This window comes from Arabidopsis thaliana (genome assembly GCF_000001735.4).
Source record: "Arabidopsis thaliana chromosome 1 sequence".
NCBI classification, from domain to species: domain Eukaryota; kingdom Viridiplantae; phylum Streptophyta; class Magnoliopsida; order Brassicales; family Brassicaceae; genus Arabidopsis; species Arabidopsis thaliana.
The window spans coordinates 4,308,284-4,333,252 of NC_003070.9; the positions used below are offsets into that span (position 1 = coordinate 4,308,284).

Genomic DNA, 24,969 nt, shown 5'->3' on the forward strand with positions numbered 1-24,969 from the left:
TATATTTTATCATCATAATTAGACAGATCTACAAATCCTAAACGAAACTCATCTAGAATTTATTTCTCACTATGTCATCATCACACAAATACTACAGCCTGGTTTGTTTTTCAAAATTTTAGGTTGATTTTTTTTTTTTAATTGAAGTTTTAGATTGAAAATTTATTCAAAATAAACATTAATACTTTGAGTCATATATAGTTAAATACTAGTATATATTTTATTGATGAATGTCATTTAGATATATTACTATTTTAACATGCATGAATGTCTATGTTTACACATATGACATATCTAATTCACTTAAAGTCAGGTACATTCATGTATGTACAGTGACGAAGTACAAACAAATATGTACATGCTAGGTTAATGCGCGATTTTGTGCCATAAACATAGTAACATACAATAAAAAAAATCTCTTAATATATTTTGTATTTGTTTTTTAAATATGGAATCTCTAGATTCTAAATGAATTGAATTAGATTTAATTACCAACTTATGCATTGTATGAAAATGTTAACTATAACACAAAGTTACACAATCCCATATAAATAAACCTTAGTTACACAAACAAGCAATCACAATTAACAAACACTTTCCATCAACATTTCTAATATTCTCTGCCCAAAAAAAAACTCTCTTTGTACCTTCAAAAAAAAATGGAGGACAAAAGAGTGGCCATGTTAGTGGTGATGATGTTGGTGATGGGGAACATGTTAATTGAGGCAGAGGCTGTTATGTCTTTTAAATTATGTTACGGAGGTTGTCTTGTGGCGTGTGCTCTAATAGCGCCTCCGATTAAAAAACTTTTTTGTCCTTTTTTGTGTATCAAGGATTGTAAACGTCGACCTATGCTTTCTTTTGAGGCAAATCTAAATGAAATTGACCAAACTGGTTCTTACTGCGAACTCGGATGTGCTACCGATCGTTGTGTTTCATCCTCCTCAATTGATGATAAGGGTAAGTTTGTTGTTTTTGTTTTTTTTTCTCCAAGTTCTTGTATCAATAACGTTCATATATATATACAATTTAATCTTGTGGGTCTAAGGATATTATGTAAATTTCTCTGGAGTAAGAATGATGATTTTGTTTTGGGTGTAATTCTGCTATTAGTAAGAATGTTTGATGGTTTTTAAGCATTCAAATAATTTTATTGTGTGGATTCTAATTAATTTTCTTAGATTTGGTTGTTTGTTTTATATATGGGCAGATCATGTGGAGAAAGTTTCATTATGCGTGGATTCATGCTCAGAAGAGTGCTCCCACAAGAACTAAAATCGCTATTGATTTTAGTCTATGAAAATTAATCTCTAATTAGAAGATAGTGTCGTAGTTTGTATCGATTAAATATTCTCCACTGAGAATTTATTTCCTGAGTTGATATGCTTTGTGTTACGAGCAAGCCAATTGCAAATATATAGGTATCGAGGCATCCATCTGAAATAAAGAGACTTTCATTAATAAAGAAAAGGAATTGTTTCATAATAATATTGTGCAGACTCACCAACGTATTTAATTTAAGGTATGCATCTTGAATCTTATTCGATGAATCTCATTCCTATCCGTAACAAAATTTACAATTTTGATCATTCAAAAATAAATAAGTTTGAAAATTTAACCAAAATAATGTGTTAAACAGTTAAAAATACATCATGTGCATGTTTATTTGCCAAATGATTCAAAATTGAACCAACGCACACATTCTTACGCTTCGAAACCGAATGGTCACATGTGATCGTGATCGATGGAGACATTACGTATGTACGTAACCCTAATCAGATCAAAACTGATCAAAAATATCTTGTTTTACGAATATCTGTCTAGTTAGCTAAAAAAAACGTTGATATATCTTTCTAAGGTTTGGTTACCTTCTTATTTTCTCTTGAAAGCCATAATCCAGTACAAATGCTACTTAGTTTGCTCTTGGTTCTCTTAAGACATGAGAGACTCTAGCCCTTTCAGATGGTTCAGTTCTACTTTACTATTCGTATGTGTTACTTCATTTGTTCAATTTTTTGAATGCTAAAATATCCTGAATCCAAAATAAGATCACCTATATATGTTGCAATATATCATAATATTTATTTAATAATGTTAAGAACTAACTTTGTTTTTATATGCCAAGATTACTCGAAAAATATTCAAAGATCAAACAAACTTGTTCATTTATTCTGTTTAATTTTGTACTTCACTCGATGCAGAAAAAAAATATTGTTTGATTTCTTTTCTTCCAATTATTCTAATTAATACAACGATCTTATATGAATATATGATGCCATGTTGATCATTTCACCATTTTTAATATGGAGTGCTTGAACATAGATACATATCAAAAAGAAACTAAAGCAAATTCATGTACGTAAGCAAATATATACAAACAGTCTGCACATACATAAACATATATGTTAACGTATATTTTGTCATCATAACTAAACAGATCTCCAAATCCCAAACGAAAGGAATCTAGAAATATTAATTTCCCACTATGTCATCATTACACAAGCACTACAGCCTGATTTGTGGATGAATCTGGAAATGTTAACTAATATATAAACTTACACAGTCTCTATTTTAACAAGACATGATAACCCAAGCAACATTCACAGCTTACAAAAAAACACTTTCATAAAAAAAAAAGCATATCATCTAGAGAGAAAAAAATGGAGAGCAAAAGAGTGACATGCAATGTTGGTGGCAGTAATGATAGTGATGGTGATAGGGAACCTTCTGGCTCAGACAGCGGCTCAAAAAATCCCATTTAAAGAATGTTATCCAGCTTGTCTTGTGGAGTGTAAAGCTGGTTCAAAGTTTCCAAAGTATCTTAAGTGTCCATTTACGTGTACCAAAGAATGTCTTCAACAACCTTCTCCACCATCTGTTTCTTCAAACAATATCGATGAATCTGATTATTTCTGCAAACTCGGATGTGCAACTTATCATTGTGTTTCTCTTTCTTCCATCCAAAATCCGAGTAAGTTTATACTTCTTCTAAACAATTTTTACATTGTAAATCTTACCCATAACGGTGTTTACAAATCGATGACCATATATATATAGTTGAAATGAGATTGTAACGTTAAATGGTTTTGGTTGGTGTTTGTGTTATGGACAGATGTGGAAAGAGTATCAGCATGTGTGGATTCATGCTCAAACAAGTGTACCAAGAAAAACTAGAAGCGTTGGTACTAGGAGAATTCATGTGTGAAAAAAGGATCTGAAGACTGGGCCAAAAGCCCATTCATAATTTGGGTTAACTATTGAAATTTAATTACTAAAACAAACTAATGAATTATAGTACTTTCCTTTTTTTTTTGTAACTGTGTATCCTTTGGGCTTAAAGCCCATTCCCAGTTTGGGTTGATTAATAATATTTTATTATATAAAAAAAGATATGAACAAGTTTGTATAATTCAGTTTTTAAATAACGAATTTTTTTTTGGCCGACAAAAAATAACGAATTTTTTATTCAATATATTTTGCTACAAGAAATCAATTGATATAAAAGGAAAACAAAGCTGAGTTAAAAAAAAATCAAAGGAAAACAAAAGCTAAAATGAAGGAGATAATACTATTTACAATTGAGGAAATAAAAAAAAGATGCACGTATATAATCTAATGATACAGAGTCACAGAGAGTATTATAATACTCAAGTAATCTGTATAAAATATTCTACCAATAAATAAAAAATTTAGAATGAAAGAAGAATAATATAATAAAGTAGTTATGTAAATTTAGCAAATTATATTATGAATTTAGTAAAACAAAATCTATTTTTATTAGGAGAATGGATTTTATATCTTTAAACAAAATTGTTTATTGAATTTATGGAAATGAAAACACTAAAAAAGAATATGATATTAGTGTTTGATTTCATAAAATAATAGTATAGAGAACTCCAGATTGTAAATGAATGGAATTAAATAATTACCCACCATGGCTTTGTAACACAAAAGTTATAGCTTAATATCTTATTGATTGTGAATATGTTAACTAATATAGAAATTTGCATTATCCCTATATAAACAAGCCATGTTAACACAACCAACTTCACAATTAACAAACAATTACATCTACAAATATAAAATCTTTTCTTCTTTCTCCCTAAAAAAAAGAATGGAGGGTAAAAGCCTAGTTGCGATTTTGGTGACAATGATGGTGATAGGAAACCTTCTTCCTCAAACAGAGGCTCAAAAGATACCTTTTATGCAATGTTTTCCAGCTTGTATGATAGTGTGTAAGAGTGAGTCAAAGTTTCCAAAGTTTCTTACTTGTCCAATAACATGTCTCAAAACATGTCTTCATCCTCCGTCTCCGCCTCCTTCCCCGCCCCCGTCTCCTTCTCCTTCTCCTTCTCCTTCTCCTTCTCCTTGTGAGAACAATTGAAAATCCAAGTAAGTTTTCACTTTTCGTGTATATATATGTAAATTTGACATTTAATCAAGTGTTGTCTTTGTGGTTTTTGTTGTGTTGTGGACAGATGTGGAGAAAGCCGCAGCTTGTGTTGATATATGTTCGAACAAGTGTTTCAACAAGAACTAGCGACATTTTTTTTTTTTTTATCAAAGTAATGATTCAATAACCATATATGCACCAATAATATGTAACGAATGACCTTTCAAATTAAATAAGTATTATATACATTTTTATTTGATATTTTTTGCATTACAAACGAATTAATTCATAGAAAGGTCAACCCAATAGATAGCTAAATTACACGATCCTTATAAAGTAATAGTATTTCAGACATGAATAAAAGTCACGTTATTTTAAAATAACATGCTTAAGTTTATATAATGTCGCAGTTTGGATCCCACATATGATCTTAAGAAAAATGAATTACAAAAATATAATGATGACACACAATTTAAGTGGTTGACTTCAATGAGAGACCTGCGTATAGTTTTTTTTTTGTTATTGCGGATTTTACTAAAATCAAAATTCGAGCGAAAATTAAGCATATATCGAAAATACCAATTTTTTACCGCATCTAACATACCAATAAATAGCTTTATAATGAAATGAAATGTGTTCAACTAGGTTTGTTTTCCAAAATTTTAAATTGATTTTTCGCTTCGATATGGTTTGGTTTCGAACTTAAAAGATAATTAAAAATAAATCAAAATACTTTCATTCATATGTAGTTAAATAAGAAATAGTACTACATAAACTTTGATGAAATGCACTTACATATACAATATTACTATATGAACACACATATGACAAATCCATTCATGTATTTAAAATGAAGAAGTATGGAAAGAGATGTATACATATTAGGTTACTGTACGATTTTGTGTCATATATATATATATAATAGTAATATAATATAATATAACAATCTCTAGATTCTGAATTGAAAAACAGTCACTAGACTAGTAATGAATGGAATTAGATTTAATTACCAACCATTGTCACAGAAAAATCACAAATAATTGGCTGCTGATTATGAAGATGTTAACGATACCGACAAAGTAACATAATTCCATATAAATAGACCCTTGTTACACAAACAAACAATCAAAATCATCAAACACTTTCAATCGCTTTTTTCTAATAATTTCTGTACCTTCAAAATGGAGAACAAAAGAATGGCCATGTTAGTGGTAACCTGATGGTGTTGGTGATGGGGGACATTTTGATTGAGAGAGAGGCTATAGGTTTTACTGTATGTTACACTCCTTGTGTTGTGGTGTGGTAATTCTGCACACGTAATCAAAACAGTTTTATGTCGTTTCACGTGTATCAAGGATTGTAAATATCTCTTTATCAAAAAATAGGATTGTATGCATCCTACACCTTCTTCGGAGGCAAATCCAATTTTTTTTTTTACTATCATTTCTGCAAACTCGGATGTGCTACCAATCGTTGTATTTCATTCTCCTCAATCAAAGATAAGGGTAAGTTTTCAGTTCTTGTATAAATATATTTAATATATAAAAAGTTTACTTTAATCTTTGTGAGTCTAAGGATACCATGCATGTAGATTTCTTAACAGTAAGAATGTTTGATGATTTTTTTTTATGACTCAATTAATTTTATCGTGTGCGATTCTAATTAATTTTCATATGGTTATTTGATTTATATATGAGCAGATCATGCGGAGAAAGTTTCATTATGCGTGGATACATATTTAGAGTAATGCGCCCACAAGAACTAAAACCCATACCTGTTCAGGTGTATCACCAGTAGGTTTTATCGATAAATTATTTTCCATCCAAAATAAATAGATTAAAATGATAAAGAACACGATGTTTAACAAGAAGAACTTTGCAGATTCACCAATGTACTTCAGGTACATGGATCTAATTGTGTTTAACATATATTCCGACCGTACATTTTACCCATTATATTGACATACAACGAATTACTAGTTTCGTACAATTGTATTATTGTAAAATATCTACAGTTTCCAATTTTAGAGAAAAACTTAGGGAGGGATTAATACATCTAATTTTGATTTTATGAGTATAGAGAAATTGTATTCCATTCTTTCCTCCAAAATAAGAGTAAATTTCACCTTTTTTCTTACAAAGTTTCATTAAATTAAACATTTAATCATGTGAATCATCTCCATGTCCTAATAGTGAATACGTAGTGAAGAACGACATTTACATCCATAACAAAATGTACACTAATTTGATCATTCAAAACTAAGAATGTTTGAAGTTTTAACCAAAATGTGTTGGACTAAAACACCGCATGTATATGTTTATGTCACGCATCTTTACAATCTCATATTCGTTTCTATCGTGTGCAAATACTCTCGATGGAATTTTTTTCACTTAGGTTTCGGTCCGGACGCCTTACCAATACGTTTGACTATTGAGTTTGTAGAGAAGTATATGATATGGGCAGTGGTGGAGATAGAACTTGTATATACAGAGGTCAAAATGTAAAAAGAATTATAGTGATCAATTTAGTTATTGAATTGGTGTCAATTTAAAAAAATAAGCCAAAAATTAAGTAATTTCAAAATTCTTCGGAAAATAAATATCTAAATGGGAAAAAAATATTCATCGATCAAAATATTTTACACATCGATTTGTTGTTGCCTATAAAAATGGTTATTTATACAGAAGATTACACAATCCCTATATAAACAAAAAAACGTCACCACAAAAATATAATCGCAATAATAAAGAATTGCATCACGTATTATAACAATCTCTTAATTCAGAAAAATGGAGAGCAAAAGAGTCGCGATGTTGATGAATCTTATGATAGTGATGGTAATGGGATGTCTTCTGGTTCAGACAGAGGCTAAGTCTAGCCATTTCAAACTTTGTTACTCAGACTGTCATGCCGTGTAAATCTCATACGACATTTCCAAAGTCTCTTTTGTGTCCATTCACATGTCTCATGACTTGTCTTGTTCCTACTCTACCAACTCCTTCTCCTGCTTCTGATACGAGTTTAACAAACAAAATCGATCATACTGAAAACCTTTGCAAACTCGGTTGTGCTACTCATCATTGTGTTTCTCTTTCTTCTCTCCAAAATCCGAGTAAGTAATTATATTTTAATTCTCATATGCAACTTCTCTGTGGCGCCGCTACAATCTTAATTTATATGATGATTGCAGATTACTAAGATTATGTATTTATATGGTTTTGTTGTTTTTGGTGATATGGACAGATGTAGAGAAAATTGCAACTTGTGTGGATTCATGCTCAGAAAAATGTTCTAAAGAGATGAAAAAGTGATATTATTATTATGTTAAAAATCGACATAGTATATTATTAAACGGAATATATGAAATTATTGATTTGTATTGTGCGATATTAAAACAAAATGAGTGGTTTTCCTTTTTTTTTGCAAGTCAAATGAATATTTACTCCTTTATTTAATTAATTTTGTTACTTGCAAAATTAATCGATACATAAAACTATGAACCAAAAAAATAAAAATGAATAGTATTTAAAATTCAACAGAACACAGCCTTGACAATTTAGAGGCTCCAAGTATATAAGATTAGTCTTTGCGCTTATATCTTTTAAAGAAAATTAGTTGTTGATTCAGAAAATAAGAAAAAAACGATTTTTTCCAAAGAAAACAATTGCCTTGCTTTTCTATTTTTTTTCTTCACGGCTCACAGCTGTATACAGCACAAGTCAACAGATTCATGACACCTAGAAAAAAAAAGAATAAAACAGATTCATGTATTTAAGTAAATATATGAGAATAATATCATCTTCAAAATGAAAATGGATGGATTTTTTTTTTGTTACCATTATCGAATTATCTCACCATAATTACACCTTATATTATTGTTGACTGTAGATATCTTAACTAATATAGAAAATCTAGAGTCCATATATAAACAAACAATAACAACACATGTTACCACCAGTCACAAGTAACACACATCTGCCTCAAATTTTATAATATTCTTTGTAGACAAAAAAAAGAAAAAAATATGGAGAGCAACAGAATGGTGATGTTTGTGACAATGATGATAGTGATGGTAATGGGAAACCTTCTGATTCAGACAGAAGCTGATGCTCCACCTCAAGCTCAATCTTCTGGTTTCTTAACTTGTTACCCAGGTTGTGTTGTGTCTTGTTTCGTTGAGAAGAAATTTCCACAATTTTTGTTGTGTCCATTTACGTGTATCGGGACTTGTCTTCCTAGTTCTTCACAGATGGTTTCAACAAACAAAATCAATAATACTCCATAAGCTGTGTGGATTCATGCTCGGACAACTGCTCCACCAAGAACTAATAGTGATATCAACTACTTTTTGTTGTAATAAAGTACCGATCTTAATGGTATGGACCATTTCGTTTGTATATCAGTATGATGAATATTTATGTCACAAACAAATCGGTTAATAAAACTCTTTCTCCGTATTAATAGAAATAGATGTATATTAATTCTAAATATCTAATTTATTTTCTCCTTTATGAGAAAACAAGACGTGGAACTTCTTCAGAAACCTGAAACCCCCAAACAACCTCAAGGGCACAACACAACAACAACAAATTTTCTTTCCTCAAAACATTCACTTTTCTGACGTCTCCTCGCTTCATCATCTTGATCATCTCGATCCCAATATCCACAAAAGTGTGTATGGCTTTGTATCACTCCTCGACGTTTTAACTAAGCTTGTTATCGCTTGCTATGTGCCTAAGCTCATCTGCTGAAAAGTATGGAGCAGCTTCACAAGTTGGGGATCATATGATTAGAAGTGTACTGACACCGGAATTGATGGATTGCAGAACATTGATTTGCGGGCTCTATGATTACGGAGAAAACGAGAGAGCAAATGCAGTTATCCATAAGCTGCTTCAGTGTGGGAAGTACTACGATGATGAAATAGCTTGGACAATCCTCACTGAAATAGCATGTTAATTGTTTTTTAACAAAACTCATAAGGAAACGTAAACCAAAATTTCCACTAACGTTTTTAGAGCATTGTTTATCAACTAATATTATCTATACTAGTGTTATTGTTATGCCACCAAACCAGAAAATTGTGTATAATCAAATATGTGCGACTAACAGATTATTTTTTTTAATACACATTAGTCTACTTTTTTGTCAAAATTAAAAAATATAATCAATAGAGCCGGACCCTGACAATTTAGAGGCTCCAGGTAGATAAGATTAGGCTTTGTTCTATTTTTTTTAGAAAATTAGCTGTTTTTTTTCAGAAAATAAGAAAAAATTTGATTTGTTTTTCAAAGGAAACAATTCCCTTGTTTTTCTATTTTTTCTCGGCCCACAGCTGTATTCAGCACAAGTGAACAGATTCATGACACCTCTACAAAAGAATAAAACATATTCATGTAATTTAGTAACTGTAATTAAAAAAAGGCTGTAATTTTACGTTAATGCATATTTATATGCCATAAACAGAATAATATCATACTCACATCAAAAAATGAATGGGGGATTTTTTTTATATCCATTATCGAATTATCTCACCATAATTACACCTTATATTATTGTTGACTCTAGAAATGTTAACTAATGTAGAAAATCTAGAGCACATATATAAACAAACAATAACAACAGAGACCAGTCACAAGTAACACACAACTTCCTCAATTTTTATAATATTCTTTGTAGACAAAAAAAAGAAAAAAATATGGAGAGCAACAGAATGGTGATGTTTGTGACAATGATGATAGTGATGGTAATGGGAAACCTTCTGATTGAAACAGAAGCTGATGCTCCACCTCAACCTTCTCCTTTTAAAACTTGTTACCCAGGTTGTGTTTTGATTGTATCGTTCAGAAGAAATTACCAAAGAATTTGTGGTGTCCAGTTTCCTGTATCAAGACTTGTCTTGAACCTCCTTCTTCACAGATGGATTCCACAAACGAAATCAATCATAATGATTATTACTGCAAACTAGGTTGTTCTACTCATCACTGCGCTTCCCTTTCCTCTATCCAAAATCCGAGTAAGTTTCTTTTGTATAAGATTATATATGGTCTTTTTTGGTTTATTGACATTTATCAACATAAGATTACTGTATTTATGGTATTTTTGTGTTGTTGTTTGTGGCATGATGGAGCAGATGTGGACAAAGTTGTGGACTGTGTGGATTCATGCTCGGACAAGTGCTCGAACAAGAACTAGAAGTGATATTAACTACGTACTCTTTATTGTGCCACAGTACCGATCTGAATGATATGAACCATTTAGTTTATGTATCATTACGATGAATTTTTGTGTACCACAAGCAAATCGATCGGTTAATAAAACTATTTCCCCATCTTAATAAATCCACCAAGAACTGATATATAGCCATATTAACTACTTTTCCCTTTTTTCTTGTAATAAAATATTGACAATTAATTTATTTTTTTACAATTATAATTAACACTAGGTATGATCGTATAAGATATATTGAATCAATGATAAGATAATTAATGTATTAGAGAAAGAGACAAGGAGTCTTTGTGGAATATTTTACAGTAAGACTTGGTGAGTAAATTAATGGTTTCAGTTGTTCAAAGGAATATTTCGCTATCTCTCTACGCCTCGATCTCCATCTATGTATATACAAGGATTCTGTTTATAACAATGTATTATTTTAACAAAATAGGTAAATTTCAAAGTATAATCATTCTTTGTTTAAACATCGAAGAAGGTATCACAAGTCTAGGTAATCTTAACTAATAAGTGAAATTTCTGATGCTTTGTTCATATTTGCAAGTCTTAACATGTCTTATAATCTGGTTTACATTGTAAGGTGAAATGCTGAAAAGTGAAAATGAGTGCACATCTTGATCCACAATGTCAAAACTTAAAAGACAATGATTTTGTACTAATACAATAATTTTATAATTGATCCATTGTCAAAATTGAACCCAGGCCCGGCCCATAAAAGAAACAGAGTTGTGGACCTTGTGGTCAACTTTTTCCCCCTTTTTTTAGGTTAATCGGAAAACAATTGTTTGTTTTTGGAAGCGAAAATCGAACTAGAAAACACAACCTTTTAAGGCTAAACATCTACTTTTCTGACAAAAAAAGACTCAATGTTATGTGCCTGATGTTTTACCGTATAATATTTGTTATTTTCCTACACATTGTTTCGTTACTGTTGTAAGTAACGATCTGGTATTTGCATTTGTTTAGACACGTTTTTTTACTTCCAAAATTTTATGAAGGGACTAGAAACAACACCTTATAACTCCGATCCAAATCGGATCAATCATTTGTTTAGCATATTCTATTTACATGATCTGTACATGGTCAAAGTAAGAGATATAGAAGAGGAAAAAACACAGAATCATATCACCAACTATTATAACAGAAAGGTCACTAAGATCGTGGAGAAACCATAGCTTGTCGCTTGGACAATGCCCATCTGCGTTTGTGGTTTTGTCAGAAAGCTCGACAGAGTGTACTAGTCGAGGTCAAGTTAGAAGAGTGTTGCTGCTCAATGGGGTTATTGGTGGGACTACAGACTCTGCTTCTCTTTGGTTCTGAGATCCTCACGTTGGCGATTGCAACAACAAGCACATCGACCACACCGCTCTCATCTTCTTCCTCCTCTGTGTTGGAGAATGAATCAGTCGGTGAATCAGATGGTATCTTCTTTTCCCTGTCAGCTCTGTTTAGGTCAGTTTTCTCTGTGGGACTGCGATTCTGGAGACACGTAGAAGATCCTGCTTGACTCTTGTGCTTCGACTTGATACACATGGTCTTGAGTGTCCGGTCTGTGTAAAAGAGTATCCATGGATGCCCTGAAACAAAAGTGGAATATTATGTCAGTTTAGCCTCGCTGCTCATGGATTCCATAATCAAATCAGAATTCATGTATTTGGGTCGATATATAAGTCATTGCTGCAAATAAAGAAGCTGGGAGAGGTTAAAAGGCTTACTTAGCACTTCATCCGCTGTGATTCTGGCAGATTCTTCCCTTGTTAGCATTCTCGCCAAGAGATCACGGGCAGGTTTGGACACAGACTCCCACACTCCCGTGTTGAAATCAAGCTTCACGTTTTTGATTGCTTCGAAAATAGCATCCAATGAGTCTCCCTTAAAAGGGAGTACACCAGACAAGAGAGCGTATAAGAGGACACCTGCACTCCAAACGTCAACCTTCTCTGAATAATTTTCGGAAAGAACTTCAGGTGCAACATAAGCAGGACTTCCTGCCAATCCTGACAGTGTTTGACCTGTACAAACCAATGAACAAACATGTAAGCACAAACTTGACAGCTCTATTAAGCTACAGAGAAAAGGTCAAAATCTTATCACAAGTTCAAACTTGACAGCTCATTTAAGCTACATAGAAAAGGTCAAACTCTTATCACAATTACAAAATGCAAAACATTAACCTCTAGTGAAGAAGAAAGACCATAACTTGCCAGTAATAACAACATAACGAATACTTTAATCAATCAGAACAAGTAAAGCATGAACAGCTGCTATCAACTTTACTCATAGAAGACTAGCTTTCCTCATCTAGTTTAAGTCAACTTTAGGCAATTACAAGTTAAACTACCAGAGGAAAAGACAAACACAGGACAGTTAAAATATCGTACCGACATGATAGATTTTGGGCATCATTAGTTTTTTCACCAGTATTGTTAGACATTGATGCCATGACAACTTATAGCTTTACAGCATCAAGCCGCTATGTTCCTTAACCAATGGAGTCATTACACTTGACAATTTCATAAAGACACTACAAGACACTGCCATGAATAGAAGCATTTTTAAATGCGTACACAAATTACTACAAAAATAGTAACGTCTGAATATAATTTACCTTTTGCAATTCTCATGGCGAGGCCAAAATCAGCCAGCTGTATCTTCCCAGCAGCTGTTAGGAGAATATTCTCAGGTTTTATATCTCTATGCACAACTCCCATCTCATGGCAATAATTGATCACTAGCATAAGGTCCTTGAATATATTAGCTGCTCGTTGCTCAGAATACCTGCCCACCTTTACCATCTGATCAATCAAACGTCCCCCTGAACACAGCTCCATCACAAGATGGAAACAGTCTGACTCTTCATACACAGCATGCAATGTGACAACCCGAGGATGACCAGACAAATGTTGCATTATCTCAACTTCCCGGTGAACAGTCTCCTCCCCCTTCTTCAGAGTTTTACAAGCAAACTCAGTCCCATTCTTCCTAGACTTACAGATCCTGACTGACCCAAATTTCCCTTTCCCAATATTTCGACCAAAAACATAGTCATCGTCTATTTTATTCTTCCTACCAGTCTGTGTGGAAACATCTATGCACCCTATCTTCCTCTTCAAACCTCTTCCTGACGAAACCAAAGATGATGCACCACAAGGAGGTGCAGTAGCAACACCAGCAATTCGTCTCTTAAAGGAACCAACAGACTCGACAGCTTCAGTCTCCTTACACCGTTTCTTAAGTCTAGCATAACCCTCTAGTGAAAAGTGCGACCTGAAGTTGGATGATCGTGATGCAGTTGAACATGATAAATCATCTGGTAAATTCTCCCAACCCTCAGTTTCACTACCTTTCCGCTTCTTCCTCATCAAACCAGCCAACAGATAACGAATATCAGAATCACTTACATAAGAAAACAACAGGTCTTCTCCTGCAAAATCAGAACAAGCGAATCAATCATCAAAACCAACTGCAGAAACAAAAATGCTATAGAGCCAATCAAAAGTTTAGTACATAAAATGTAGCCAAAAAGCCAATTTCCAACACACACACAAAAGAGAAAAACCAAAAATTTACTCCACCGATTACAGAAATGTTTACATAAAACTTCACAAGTACAATCTAGAAAGCAATGCAGAGAAGAGTATGAAAATAAAAGACGCAACTTCAATGACTCTACCCAGAGATTTTCGCGCGAAATCCATAACTTTTTTTCCGGAAAAAAGAAAGAATGCTAGATCGAAACAGCAAAAAACCAATACTTAATCCTTGAATCAAAGTACAGAAAGAGGATCAAGCTCAAAAATTAGGGAAGGTAACGAACCTCCTTTCACCGATCAGAAAAGAGTGATGGAACCTAATGAATCGAATCGAGACGAAATTTCCGATTAAGAAATCAGAGAGGGAAACAATAGCACGAAAATTGAATCAATAGATGTTGATGAGCAGCGAAGATCGAAGAGGAGAAACCCTAGCAATCTCGATGAAGCGCAATATTTGGGGACGAAAAAGCTAAGCCCAAATCATGCAGATAGATCTTCGTTTAGAGATGTTGAGAGAGATTGTGTGATATATATATCTCTGAACCGGTACAATGTCGATAATTAGAAACCGGTTTATCTTAAACCTTCTCCTTCTCGATTTGGCCAATGAGTTTTTTGTTTTTGCGTCTTTCTTTAATATTTTGAGGATATCATCAGGATCACACCCTTTGGTAACCATCAGATCCAACATCTGGTTGGCCTCATCTAGGCGATTCTCCTTGCAAAACCCATCTATCAAGGAACTATATGTAATAGTATTAGGAGCTATACCTCGTTGAATCATCTCCTTGTGTAGTTCTTCGGCCTCTCGAAGTTTTAGTCACGCAAATGAAAAAAATATGTCAGCTAATACTCAGATTTATGGCATTATGTAAATTCAATAATGGTTTCAGATGTTCTTTAGTGAAGCACACCAAGCACAATGTATGTTTCGGATACATCATCAGCTCCCTAACCAATATGTATATGAACTCATTGCATTTGATATTTTCATAAAGATACTACAAGTCACTGCCCTGAATAGAAGCAATTTCCTAAATAAATTCATGTCATTCTGTAAATTTAACACTCGTTATTTTCTTAGTGTATAGTCCAGTACAATTAGTATGTTTCGTTGTATTAGAAATAAATAAATAAGAAAGTTCTGAATTTAATTGGTTATAAAAAGAATCTGCAAACTAGAGTAAAATAGCTATATCTTCTGCAGGACAACAAGTTTTCCATCAATAAAGTCACAATACAAGAAAGGCAGACCATGTTGCTTCTCCATCTTCTTCACTATAACACTTGTGATTCTTCACACACTGTAACCACCGTCATTTTCCTTCCCGGCCTTCTCATTCTTCCAGCTCGATGAGCATAGTGAACAGCATCTGTTGGAAGCTCAAGATCGACCATGAGATCACATTCCGCATCTTCCAAACCCCAAGTCAAGAGCTCGTTAGTCACAAGTACCCTAACATCCCTGTTCTTGAACTTCTTTAGAACCGATGATCTCCTTAGCTTCCTGAGATCTCTATTCAGTTCTGCGGAATTCATACCACGAGCTTCGATTGTGTTGACGTTTAGAGATGTAGTAATAGTGTTGCAGGGCTAAACAAAAATCAAAGTGTCAGGGATTTGGTTTTAGAGTATGCATGGAACAGAAAACATTTAACTGCAAAATTTAGAAAATAAAAGAGAAGAGATACCATTTTGAGAAGATGTCAAGGCAAACGGACAAACATTTTAACAAAGGTTAAGCTACTAAGCCTGATTTTCTCTGAACCGCTTAACTCCAGGAGATCTTGTCGGCTCTTTGAACCTGCCAAGTGCCAACACAAAATCACGAGTTTCTGAGTTTTTAGTGATCAATCAGTTTAAAAACCTGCTTAGTAGATCAAATATTGGCACACATAACTAACCTTTGCTAAGACAATATCTGAGTGTTAACCTTTTCATTGCTCTAAGACAATAATTAAAAACCACCAAACTGTTACGAAAGCATATCTAGAAAGCTTTTGTCCAATTCACCACTCAATAACATATCGATAACCATCTTAATACTGGAAGCATCTGCTGAGAACCCACAACTCTTCATTTCTTCAATAAGTTTAGCTGATGCAGTTAAGTCACCATCTCGGAGATGTGCCCGGATTAGTGTGTTGTATGTACAATCATTTGGCGCATTCCCATCTTCCTCCATTTTTCTAAGCAAGATGTTTGCTTCAGACAGTGACCCTTTCTTACATAATCCTGAAATCATCACGGTGTATGTCATAACATTAGGCTTCACTCCTTTACAAGGTAGGCTACAGAATAAATTCCAGGCATCTTCCACTTTTCCACCCTTGCACATCCCCTCGATGATGGTTGTATACATAACAATACCAAGATCCATCTTACTCTTTTGTAAATCCTCAAAAATTTCCAATGCCTTTTCAAGCTTCCCATTGTCACACAAGCCATCAAGCAAAATACCATACGTCATAACATCAGGAAGAACACCGTGTGAAACCATTTCTTGGAAAAGTTCCTCTGCGAGCTTTATTTTCCCGGATTGACAAAACCCTTGGACAAGAATGCTATAAGTAACTGCATTGGCAACCAAGCCTCTCTTAGAAATATTGCGGAAGACCTTCATACCATCGTCAACTCTTTTCACCATACAATATCCTTTGATGAGACTTGTAAAAGTCACGATATCAGGACTGCACTTATTCCTAACCATAAGATCCAACATATTGTTGGCCTCACTAAGACGGTTCTGCATACAATACCCATCCATCAAGGTATTATAAGTAATAATATTAGGTGATATACCTCTTGTGATCATCTCTTTGTACAATTCATTAGCCTCCTGAAGCTTCCCTTCTTTGACAAAAACATCAAGTAATACATTGAAAGTGATGACATTAGGGACGATTTCCCTACTCACCATATCCTTCAACAACAGTGCCCCATCATTCCATTTACCGGCTTTACAAAGACCTCTCACAAGAGAATTATACGTAACAACACTAGATTTAATCCCTTTCGTCTCCATTTCCTTGAAAAGGCTAATTGCAGCGTCTATGCAACCATCTCTACAAAGACTATCAATGATTGTACTGTAAGTAAACACATCAGCCTTAACATTTCTTTCTTCCATCTTTCTGAGCAAATCCAAGGCCAAAGAAGTATCTCCTGATCTACATATCCCATTTACAATCGAATTATAAGTAACCACATCAGGTTGACATCCGTTTTCCACCATCCTATCGACTAAAACCACAGCTTCAGACACTTTACCCTCAAGAAAGAGTCCTTTGATCAGAGTGTTAAACGTGGTTGTGTCAGGCTCATACCCAAGCTTCATTACTTTTCCCAAAACAGAATAAGCAAAACAAGTTTTACAACACCGGCAAAAGCAGTTGATCATGATATTCAAAGTGTAGATGTTATGAGCAATCCCATTCAATTCCAGTTGCTTGCAGAAATCTAACACGAGATTGAACTGTTTTGTTCTGGCAATGGCACTAAAGAATCTACTGAAATCAACAAGACTAGGAAGAGGACGAGACCTAATCATTTCTTGGAACAGAGCAATAGCATCATCTTTCTTAATATCAACAATACCACTTCTCAATCTCTCTCTGAAACAGACATTCCCATTGCTAATACTTGAAAAGTCTCGTTCGCAGCTAGAAAAGAAACTCGAAATGGTACAGAGCAAATCAGTTCTAAGACTACCTGTCTTCAAGAGATGAGGCTGAATCAATCTCAAAGCCTTCATATTTGTAGTAATCGATCTCTTTATCATCATTATTTCTTCAGCTGAGTTGTTTGTTTTTGCTCTGTAACCTACAAACATCCATGGAGACGGAAGAGCTTTGGGAGAAAAAAAAGACAACCCGGTTCAATCATCCTTTATCTATAAACCGGTTTACTTTTATTCGTTTTAAATCAAATTCCGGAATCGCTCTGATCTATTACTCTGTGAAACTATACTTCCCCACCAAATGAATGTTAGAGCATCTCCATCAGTAGTATTGGTTTCTTAAAAACTAAAAAATATAAAATAATAATAAAATAGGAGAGAGGAGTGAAAAAAGTTTCTCTGCAAATAAACTATGAGATACTCCTCGTGTCACATGTCATATTTTAATAGGTTAAATTATTATTTTCGGAATAATTATTTAAATAAATAATAATATTATATGATAATAATTAAAAAACAATATTTTGAGATACTCCACCCAATTCTACCGATGAAGATGGGCTTAGACCATAACATGTATCCAAAGATATAAATGTAAATAAAGTAGACACTTAAATGGATCTGAAGTTAAACTTTGTAACGATTAATCATTCTTAACGTAACTAATAACAAGTTATAACAGATGGTTTAGTTTCATAACCACAACATATTATTACAGTTTGCCTCAAAACTCAATGAAGTTACAAAACAAAAGCTCTCTAAATAGAAGCTCTAACTACATCTATAGAAGGGGCTAAAGACCTGCATAACAAAAAACCCTGCTTTAACCTCTCACTAAACCGGATCCGGTTGAAACATTAAAACCGCTTCAACTGGTCTTTACACGAGCTCGGGTACACGACTACAGAGTCTAGAGATAACCCGCCTTTGGTATGTGTACAATCGATCTGAGTCATCGAAAACTTAATCTTTGTCGATGACCTATTCGATTCCCGGACAACAACGTCTCCGGCGTGGTAATGAATCCAGTTTCCCCGCTCAGTTAACATACATTGAGATGAGGAATATTGACCATCTTCAGTCCAGAGTTGAAATCGAACCGGTTTAATGTCCCAACCATGGACTTGTTCTGTGTTACAGACCCGTCGACCAAACCACTTGCCCGACCGGCCTAATTGAAGCCTGAAGAAAATGCTGTAGGTTCCAACCGGGAATGGGAAATCGATTTCACCATCAACTTCAAACCACCAGATTTGTTGGAGATAAGCTACAGAAGAAAACCTGCAAGCACCAATGAATGTTAGACCATAACATGTATCCAAACTCTGATAAGAACATGACAGATATCTAATTGTACAAAGGAGTCTAACACATGGTAATAAACTCAGATCACCGAAAAGCTCAAACCTGAAACCACATGATCAAAACACAATTTCAGGTTTACAAAAGCACACTTTTGAAGAGCTTGTGTTAGACAATCCAACAAACACACAAGTTAACGTACAAATGAAGCATACTTTTGCAAGAACTGAGTTAGTGTTAAGCAATCAAATCAAGCAAGTACATGCCACAGATGATTCCCATTAGATAATTATAATCTAAAGACACAAAAACTCACCGAGATTCATCAGTGGGGATATGACTCCAATATCTACGATCATCAATGCCTGTAATGGATAATCCTTTGGCTGAAATGGATAGACAAACACCACTGGTTCGTTTATCTATCCATACCTTCTGCACAATCAAAACTCGTCTATGATGATTCTTGATTGAAAAAGTTTCCAATTTAAGAAAAAAATCTTAACTTTTACATATAAACCTGGAAAAAGAAGAAACAGAGAGAGAGAGAGTGTGTGAAGAGCGAACCTTGGTGGCATCATCGAATGAGTTAATCCTGGAGAGAAAAGCATAAAGGTGTCTTTTTTGCAAATTTTCAGGGAAGCCACCAAGGATTTTCTCGAGAACATCTCTGTAATTCTGAGGAAGTTTCGATTCCCAAACACAATCAGCCCAAGAAGCGCCGCGAAATGCTCTATTGAGCTTTGAGAATCTACAGATCTCAACAGGATCCAAATTCTCAACAATTATAGCCACACACGCCTCTGGTAAATCTCCTAAACCAGGCTTCAAGATATTCCGATCCCCAAAACAAGATGAAGAAGACAAATCATTGTGAAGATCAGAGTGAGCCACACCCATCTAAACCTTAAAACCTCTTTTCACGAGATAGAAAAATCTCAAGAGGTTTTTAAGAAAATGGGTGATCTAGATAGATCTTCAAGAAAAAGTTATGAAATTTCGAGACTTTTCGTCTTTGAGGTTTCTTCGCTCGCGAAGAAATCAAAATTGTTTGCTCAAAGAACAGAGCAATAAAGAAGGGGTTTTTGGTGGTGGTGACTGGTGACAGACAATATTAGACGGTGACGCAAAAAGGCATGTGGATCGTCTATTAAATACTATATTTCTACATTTTCTGTTAATTTTGAAGTTTGTAATAACCATCATCATAATAAATTCAAAGCTGTTGGATTGGATGTTTTTTTTGTCCGTTTTCCTTTTTTTTTCTATCCGTATAATCAAATTCATGAGTTGTAACTTGTAAGAACCATATTACGAAAACAATTATAATATCCAAATCATTAGCCATTTGAGATTTCAGTTATAATTTTCTGTTACACCTAATCCAAAATGTCAACGAGAAAATCTGTTTATTTGTATGAACATGTAGATTGCATTCTCATTTTAATAACGTTTTCCCCATATTTACACGATCATTGTGGATTTGTATTTGTAATATACTAATAGTATAAGTTTTTTGGTGTATTAGTATTATATTATGTTGTATGGTTCATAATTGAATTCTCTGGAAATCTTAGACAGCTACTTAAATTATTGTATTATTGTTATCTATACGATACACCTAGTGATATTGTTAAATTTGAATAGAAATTATAACATTGTGGCGATAGCTAATACTAAACTACAAAGTAACTTTTATCAACATTTGAATAGTAGTACCGTATATAATTATATATGCTTCAAGAGATCCGAACAAAGTATATATTTGTAATCTAATCAGTTTTCAGTTCTCATCTATCTATCTATATATATATATATATATATATATATATATATATATATATATATATATATGGTTCGACCATACCATTGCCATCGTATGTATGATAACTTAAAATTTTGGTATCTTCATCTTGCAAAATTGATGATATTCACGTTCCAAGTTGATAAACAATTGTTGAATCTTGTGACGCAAACAAAATAAAGAAATGTCCATTATGCTTCTCAGATATTTTGCAGATATTTTGACGAAAAAAAGAAAGAAAGATTATCCACTCATGCATATAACGAATACGAAAATATCCAACATCATTTCATAGCTGTCCTCTTCTTGTTAGATAAGAACCTTAATATTTGTTTCCTCCTATCAGATTAATGTCAGGAAAAATATAACATTTGTTTTTTACGTGGGTAGAGGACGACGCATAACACAACCATACATATGATAAAACGAAAAAAGAAATATATTAATAAAATTGGTGGTAGTTCGATCAAATATATAGTAGATGTAGATGATATATCTCAAGACTTGTGTTTATATTACTTTTAGGAAAATGAATTTCTTAGGTAGCTAACGAATTCTCAATCTCAAATAAATATATTAGCCACTAGATAAACAGCCATAAATTAATATACCTACAATTTCTAAATAGACTAATTTGATACAAATTAACGAATCATATTCATATTTAGGAAAAAATGTAGTTAAATCCCCCAACTTTCAAAAAATGGCCAATCAATACGTCAACTTAGATGGAAGCCATTTAAAACATCAACTTACAGTTGACTAACAAATAAAACATGAACTTTGCGTTGACGAGGCCACATTATACGCGTCGTTAAGTCGATTAACAGACCCAATAAACGACGTTTTCTCCCGTTAGTATCTCTCTGTTAGTCAAGAAACGGTGACGTTTAGAGGTTAATAGAAACCCAATTAGGGCTTTGTCGAGAAGAAATTCCCAAATCAAATCAAATTCATTCTTCCCCAAATTGCTTTTGTTCTTCCCCAAATCAAAAACCCTAAATTATCGACGAGTGTTAGTGGATGCCATTAGTTAGACTCAACGGCATCATATCGACGATTGGGTCACCAATGGAAGACGACGAGTTAGAGAGTTCTGTACCTGTAGTTGCTCCACCGGCGGAAGTCATTTCAGAGTCAGGTGGAGGAGATGGAGGAGTAGAGGCAGCTGCTGTTGATAACAGAAGAGTTTCTGGACGTCGTCGGACAGGAAGTAGAGTCAGAGTCGTAGAAGATGATGAGCCTGAAATTGATCCCGAGCTTGAAATTGATCCCGAACCGGATTTGGAAGATGATTGCGCCGTGTATGGTGATGACGATTGTGATGTTGTTGATGATGCAGTAGCTGGTGAAGGCAACGAAGATAACGTTGTTGAAGAAGATGCTAACCTCAACATTGCAGATGATTTTCCCGAGGCTTATAGAGCAGATGAAGAAGCTGGTTCTGATTCCGACACCGGAGATGATATCTGGGATGACGAAAAGATCCCAGACCCTTTGTCATCTGACGACGAAGATGAGGTTGTTAGAGTCGGAGAAGAGGCAGTTTGTGGAGATGAAGACGATCCAGAGGTTTTGCTAGCTATAGAGAAAACTTTCAACTCTCCGGATGACTTCAAGCGTGCAGTATTGATGTACTCTTTGAAGACAAGGTATAACATCAATTTCTATAGGTCTGAATCATTAATGGTTGCTGCTAAGTGTTGCTATGTAAATGAGCTAGGTGTTAATTGTCCGTGGAGAGTCTTATGTTCATATGAGAAGAAGAAGCATAAGATGCAAATAAGAATTTACTTCAACGAGCATATATGTGTGAGGTCCGGTTATACAAAAATGTTGAAGCGGTCTACCATTGCAGCTTTGTTTGAGGAAAGGCTGAGAGTTAATCCAAAGATGACAAAATATGAGATGGTTGCTGAGATAAAGAGAGAGTACAAATTGGAAGTAACTCCAGATCAGTGTGCTAAGGCGAAAACCAAAGTTCTAAAGGCAAGAAATGCTAGTCATGATACCCATTTTTCAAGGATATGGGACTATCAAGCAGAGGTATTAAATCGGAACCCAAACAGTGACTTTGACATCGAGACAACTGCGAGAACGTTTATTGGAAGCAAGCAGAGGTTTTTTCGCTTGTATATATGTTTTAATTCTCAAAAGGTTTCATGGAAACAACATTGTAGACCAGTCATAGGCATAGATGGAGCGTTTTTGAAATGGGACATAAAAGGTCATCTTCTTGCTGCAGTTGGAAGAGATGGTGATAATAGGATTGTTCCTCTAGCTTGGGCAGTGGTAGAAATAGAAAACGATGATAACTGGGACTGGTTTTTGAAGAAACTGTCTGAAAGTTTAGGGCTTTGTGAAATGGTGAATCTAGCTTTAATTTCAGATAAGCAATCGGTAAGCAATCAAGCTTTAGTTTAAGCTTTATTCGTGTTTATGCTTCAGTTTGTATTCTTTGTTTAGTTTCAGCTTTTATTCATGCTTTAGTTTCAGCTTTATTCATGCTTTAGTTTCAGCTTTATTCATGCTTTGTTTAGTTTCAGCTTTTATTCATGGATCACTTTCAGCTTTTATTCTTGGTTTAGTTTCAGCTTTTAATGATGGATTCATATTTCTGTGATTTTTCAGGGTCTTGTCAAAGCAATCCATAATGTACTGCCACAAGCGGAGCATCGCCAATGTTCTAAGCACATAATGGATAATTGGAAGAGGGACAGCCATGATATGGAGCTACAACGTTTGTTTTGGAAGATATCCCGCAGTTACACCATAGAAGAGTTCAACACTCATATGGCGAATCTAAAGAGCTACAATCCTCAGGCTTATGCATCTCTGCAGCTTACTAGTCCTATGACCTGGTCAGAGCCTTCTTTCGAATAGGTACCTGCTGTAATGACAACCTAAACAATTTGAGTGAGTCTTTTAATAGGACTATTAGACAAGCCAGAAGAAAGCCGTTATTGGATATGCTAGAAGACATCCGGAGGCAATGCATGGTCAGAACTGCAAAGAGGTTTATCATAGCTGAGAGGTTAAAGTCAAGATTTACTCCGAGAGCTCATGCTGAGATTGAAAAAATGATTGCTGGTTCTGCAGGTTGCGAAAGACATTTGGCGAGAAACAATTTGCATGAGATATATGTGAATGATGTTGGATACTTTGTTGATATGGATAAAAAGACTTGTGGTTGCAGGAAATGGGAGATGGTTGGAATCCCATGTGTTCATACACCATGTGTGATAATAGGCAGAAAAGAAAAGGTTGAAGACTATGTTAGTGACTACTACACAAAGGTAAGATGGAGAGAGACATACAGAGATGGTATTAGGCCTGTCCAAGGAATGCCATTGTGGCCTAGAATGAGTAGGTTGCCTGTCTTACCGCCACCTTGGAGAAGAGGCAATCCTGGAAGACAAAGTAACTATGCTAGAAAGAAAGGAAGATATGAAACAGCCTCTTCTTCAAACAAGAACAAGATGTCACGGGCTAATCGAATAATGACATGCTCTAATTGTAAGCAAGAAGGGCACAACAAGAGCTCATGTAAGAATGCTACTGTCCTGTTACCACCACCGAGACCAAGAGGTCGACCAAGTCTAAATCAGGTTACACTTCTTTTACGTTTCAGATTCTCAACAAGAGCTTCATTGAATTATGTACGTTTCAGATTCTCATCAAGGCTTCATTGAATTAGGAACCACAAGGAGCACAATCTTATCAAGAACAAGCAGTTTCAGGTCATGGATCACAAGAACAAGCAGCTTCGGGTCATGGATCACAAGGACATGGTTCACAAAGACATGGATCACAAGAACAAGCAGCTTCTGGTCATGGATCACAAGGACATGGGTCACAAGGATCAAGAGCTCATGGACCGCAGAGACAAAGGGCATCACAAAGACAAAGATCAAGAGCTCATGTTAGATCAGAAGCACAAGCACAATCTCAACCACAAGCGCAAGCCCAAGAACAAAGACTTGCTGGGTTAGAATCATGGTTTAATTGTTCATCTCAGCTCTAA

The 24,969-nt window shown here is 34.4% G+C and overlaps 7 protein-coding genes and 4 pseudogenes across 15 annotated transcripts; 8 read left to right on the forward strand and 3 right to left on the reverse strand.

Annotated features, from left to right (window-relative positions):
• Positions 1–659: 659 nt before the first annotated feature.
• On the forward strand, positions 660–1,466 carry AT1G12660 (thionin-like protein; the record flags this gene model as incomplete). The annotated part of the gene is made up of 2 exons (NM_001332039.1): positions 660–960; positions 1,211–1,466. 2 exons carry the CDS (start codon positions 660–662, stop codon positions 1,273–1,275), a joined length of 366 nt encoding a protein of 121 aa, NP_001318987.1. The 3' UTR covers positions 1,276–1,466.
• Positions 1,467–2,685: 1,219 nt separating this feature from the next.
• AT1G12663 (thionin-like protein) lies at positions 2,686–3,236 on the forward strand (the record flags this gene model as incomplete). Its single annotated transcript, NM_001084057.2, has 2 exons — positions 2,686–2,971; positions 3,113–3,236. 2 exons carry the CDS (start codon positions 2,686–2,688, stop codon positions 3,172–3,174), a joined length of 348 nt encoding a protein of 115 aa, NP_001077526.1. The 3' UTR covers positions 3,175–3,236.
• An 811-nt stretch (positions 3,237–4,047) lies between these two features.
• AT1G12665 (thionin-like protein) lies at positions 4,048–4,652 on the forward strand. Its single transcript, NM_001084058.1, has 2 exons — positions 4,048–4,392; positions 4,479–4,652. The coding sequence occupies exon 1, from the start codon at positions 4,115–4,117 to the stop codon at positions 4,382–4,384; it is 270 nt and encodes an 89-aa protein (NP_001077527.1). The 5' UTR covers positions 4,048–4,114; the 3' UTR covers positions 4,385–4,392; positions 4,479–4,652.
• A 922-nt stretch (positions 4,653–5,574) lies between these two features.
• On the forward strand, positions 5,575–5,921 carry AT1G12667 (annotated as a pseudogene). Its single transcript has one exon.
• A 1,261-nt stretch (positions 5,922–7,182) lies between these two features.
• AT1G12669 lies at positions 7,183–7,704 on the forward strand (annotated as a pseudogene). The gene is made up of 2 exons: positions 7,183–7,505; positions 7,637–7,704.
• Positions 7,705–8,323: 619 nt separating this feature from the next.
• On the forward strand, positions 8,324–8,837 carry AT1G12670 (annotated as a pseudogene). The gene has a single exon.
• A 1,188-nt stretch (positions 8,838–10,025) lies between these two features.
• Positions 10,026–10,807, forward strand: AT1G12672 (thionin-like protein). Of its 2 annotated transcripts, NM_001198044.1 has the most exons (3): positions 10,026–10,206; positions 10,272–10,409; positions 10,527–10,807. In NM_001198044.1, exons 1-3 carry the CDS (start codon positions 10,092–10,094, stop codon positions 10,586–10,588), a joined length of 315 nt encoding a protein of 104 aa, NP_001184973.1. In that variant the 5' UTR covers positions 10,026–10,091; the 3' UTR covers positions 10,589–10,807. The 2 variants fall into 2 exon arrangements, with proteins under 2 accessions (NP_001184973.1, NP_001318988.1); NM_001332040.1 differs by lacking the exon at positions 10,026–10,206 and having other exon boundaries at positions 10,240–10,409; positions 10,527–10,761.
• A 786-nt stretch (positions 10,808–11,593) lies between these two features.
• On the reverse strand, positions 11,594–14,982 carry PEPKR2 (phosphoenolpyruvate carboxylase-related kinase 2). The gene is made up of 4 exons (NM_101138.4): positions 14,442–14,982; positions 13,233–14,048; positions 12,340–12,636; positions 11,594–12,201 (listed from the first exon to the last, which is right to left on the reverse strand). The coding sequence occupies exons 2-4, from the start codon at positions 13,984–13,986 to the stop codon at positions 11,840–11,842; spliced, it is 1,413 nt and encodes a 470-aa protein (NP_172728.1). The 5' UTR covers positions 13,987–14,048; positions 14,442–14,982; the 3' UTR covers positions 11,594–11,839.
• A 267-nt stretch (positions 14,983–15,249) lies between these two features.
• On the reverse strand, positions 15,250–18,094 carry RPF1 (RNA processing FACTOR; the record flags this gene model as incomplete). 3 transcript variants are annotated; one of them, NM_001332043.1, is made up of 3 exons in its annotated part: positions 15,273–15,753; positions 15,882–15,964; positions 16,065–18,050. In NM_001332043.1, one exon carries the CDS (start codon positions 17,990–17,992, stop codon positions 16,136–16,138), a length of 1,857 nt encoding a protein of 618 aa, NP_001320721.1. The 3 variants fall into 3 exon arrangements, with proteins under 3 accessions (NP_001320720.1, NP_001320721.1, NP_001318989.1); NM_001332042.1 differs by having other exon boundaries at positions 15,250–15,964; positions 16,065–18,094; NM_001332041.1 differs by lacking the exons at positions 15,273–15,753; positions 15,882–15,964 and having other exon boundaries at positions 16,136–17,944.
• A 361-nt stretch (positions 18,095–18,455) lies between these two features.
• PP2-A12 (phloem protein 2-A12) lies at positions 18,456–20,333 on the reverse strand. 2 transcript variants are annotated; one of them, NM_101141.4, is made up of 3 exons: positions 19,709–20,333; positions 19,458–19,576; positions 18,456–19,120 (listed from the first exon to the last, which is right to left on the reverse strand). In NM_101141.4, exons 1-3 carry the CDS (start codon positions 20,039–20,041, stop codon positions 18,697–18,699), a joined length of 876 nt encoding a protein of 291 aa, NP_172731.1. In that variant the 5' UTR covers positions 20,042–20,333; the 3' UTR covers positions 18,456–18,696. The 2 variants fall into 2 exon arrangements, with proteins under 2 accessions (NP_172731.1, NP_001322372.1); NM_001332044.1 differs by having other exon boundaries at positions 18,456–19,246; positions 19,709–20,263.
• A 2,445-nt stretch (positions 20,334–22,778) lies between these two features.
• Positions 22,779–24,937, forward strand: AT1G12720 (annotated as a pseudogene; the record flags this gene model as incomplete). The annotated part of the gene is made up of 1 exon: positions 22,779–24,937.
• Positions 24,938–24,969: the final 32 nt, after the last annotated feature.

What these genes read in the sequence shown, in the direction of transcription:
- PP2-A12 (NM_001332044.1), bottom strand. Translation starts at nt 20,041, where the DNA reads ATGGGTGTGGCTCACTCTGATCTTCACAATGATTTGTCTTCTTCATCT. An exon ending in CATTCGATGATGCCACCAAG is followed by an intron (nt 19,577 to 19,708) that starts GTTCGCTCTTCA and finishes TTGATTGTGCAG; the next exon opens with AAGGTATGGATAGATAAACG. An exon ending in ATCCCCACTGATGAATCTCG is followed by an intron (nt 19,247 to 19,457) that starts GTGAGTTTTTGT and finishes ATGTGGTTTCAG; the next exon opens with GTTTGAGCTTTTCGGTGATC.
- AT1G12665 (NM_001084058.1), top strand. Translation starts at nt 4,115, where the DNA reads ATGGAGGGTAAAAGCCTAGTTGCGATTTTGGTGACAATGATGGTGATA.
- AT1G12672 (NM_001198044.1), top strand. Translation starts at nt 10,092, where the DNA reads ATGGAGAGCAACAGAATGGTGATGTTTGTGACAATGATGATAGTGATG. An exon ending in ACCTTCTCCTTTTAAAACTT is followed by an intron (nt 10,207 to 10,271) that starts GTTACCCAGGTT and finishes TGTGGTGTCCAG; the next exon opens with TTTCCTGTATCAAGACTTGT. An exon ending in TTCCTCTATCCAAAATCCGA is followed by an intron (nt 10,410 to 10,526) that starts GTAAGTTTCTTT and finishes ATGATGGAGCAG; the next exon opens with ATGTGGACAAAGTTGTGGAC.
- PEPKR2 (NM_101138.4), bottom strand. Translation starts at nt 13,986, where the DNA reads ATGAGGAAGAAGCGGAAAGGTAGTGAAACTGAGGGTTGGGAGAATTTA. An exon ending in CGCCATGAGAATTGCAAAAG is followed by an intron (nt 12,637 to 13,232) that starts GTAAATTATATT and finishes TGGTTTGTACAG; the next exon opens with GTCAAACACTGTCAGGATTG. An exon ending in CACAGCGGATGAAGTGCTAA is followed by an intron (nt 12,202 to 12,339) that starts GTAAGCCTTTTA and finishes CTTTTGTTTCAG; the next exon opens with GGCATCCATGGATACTCTTT.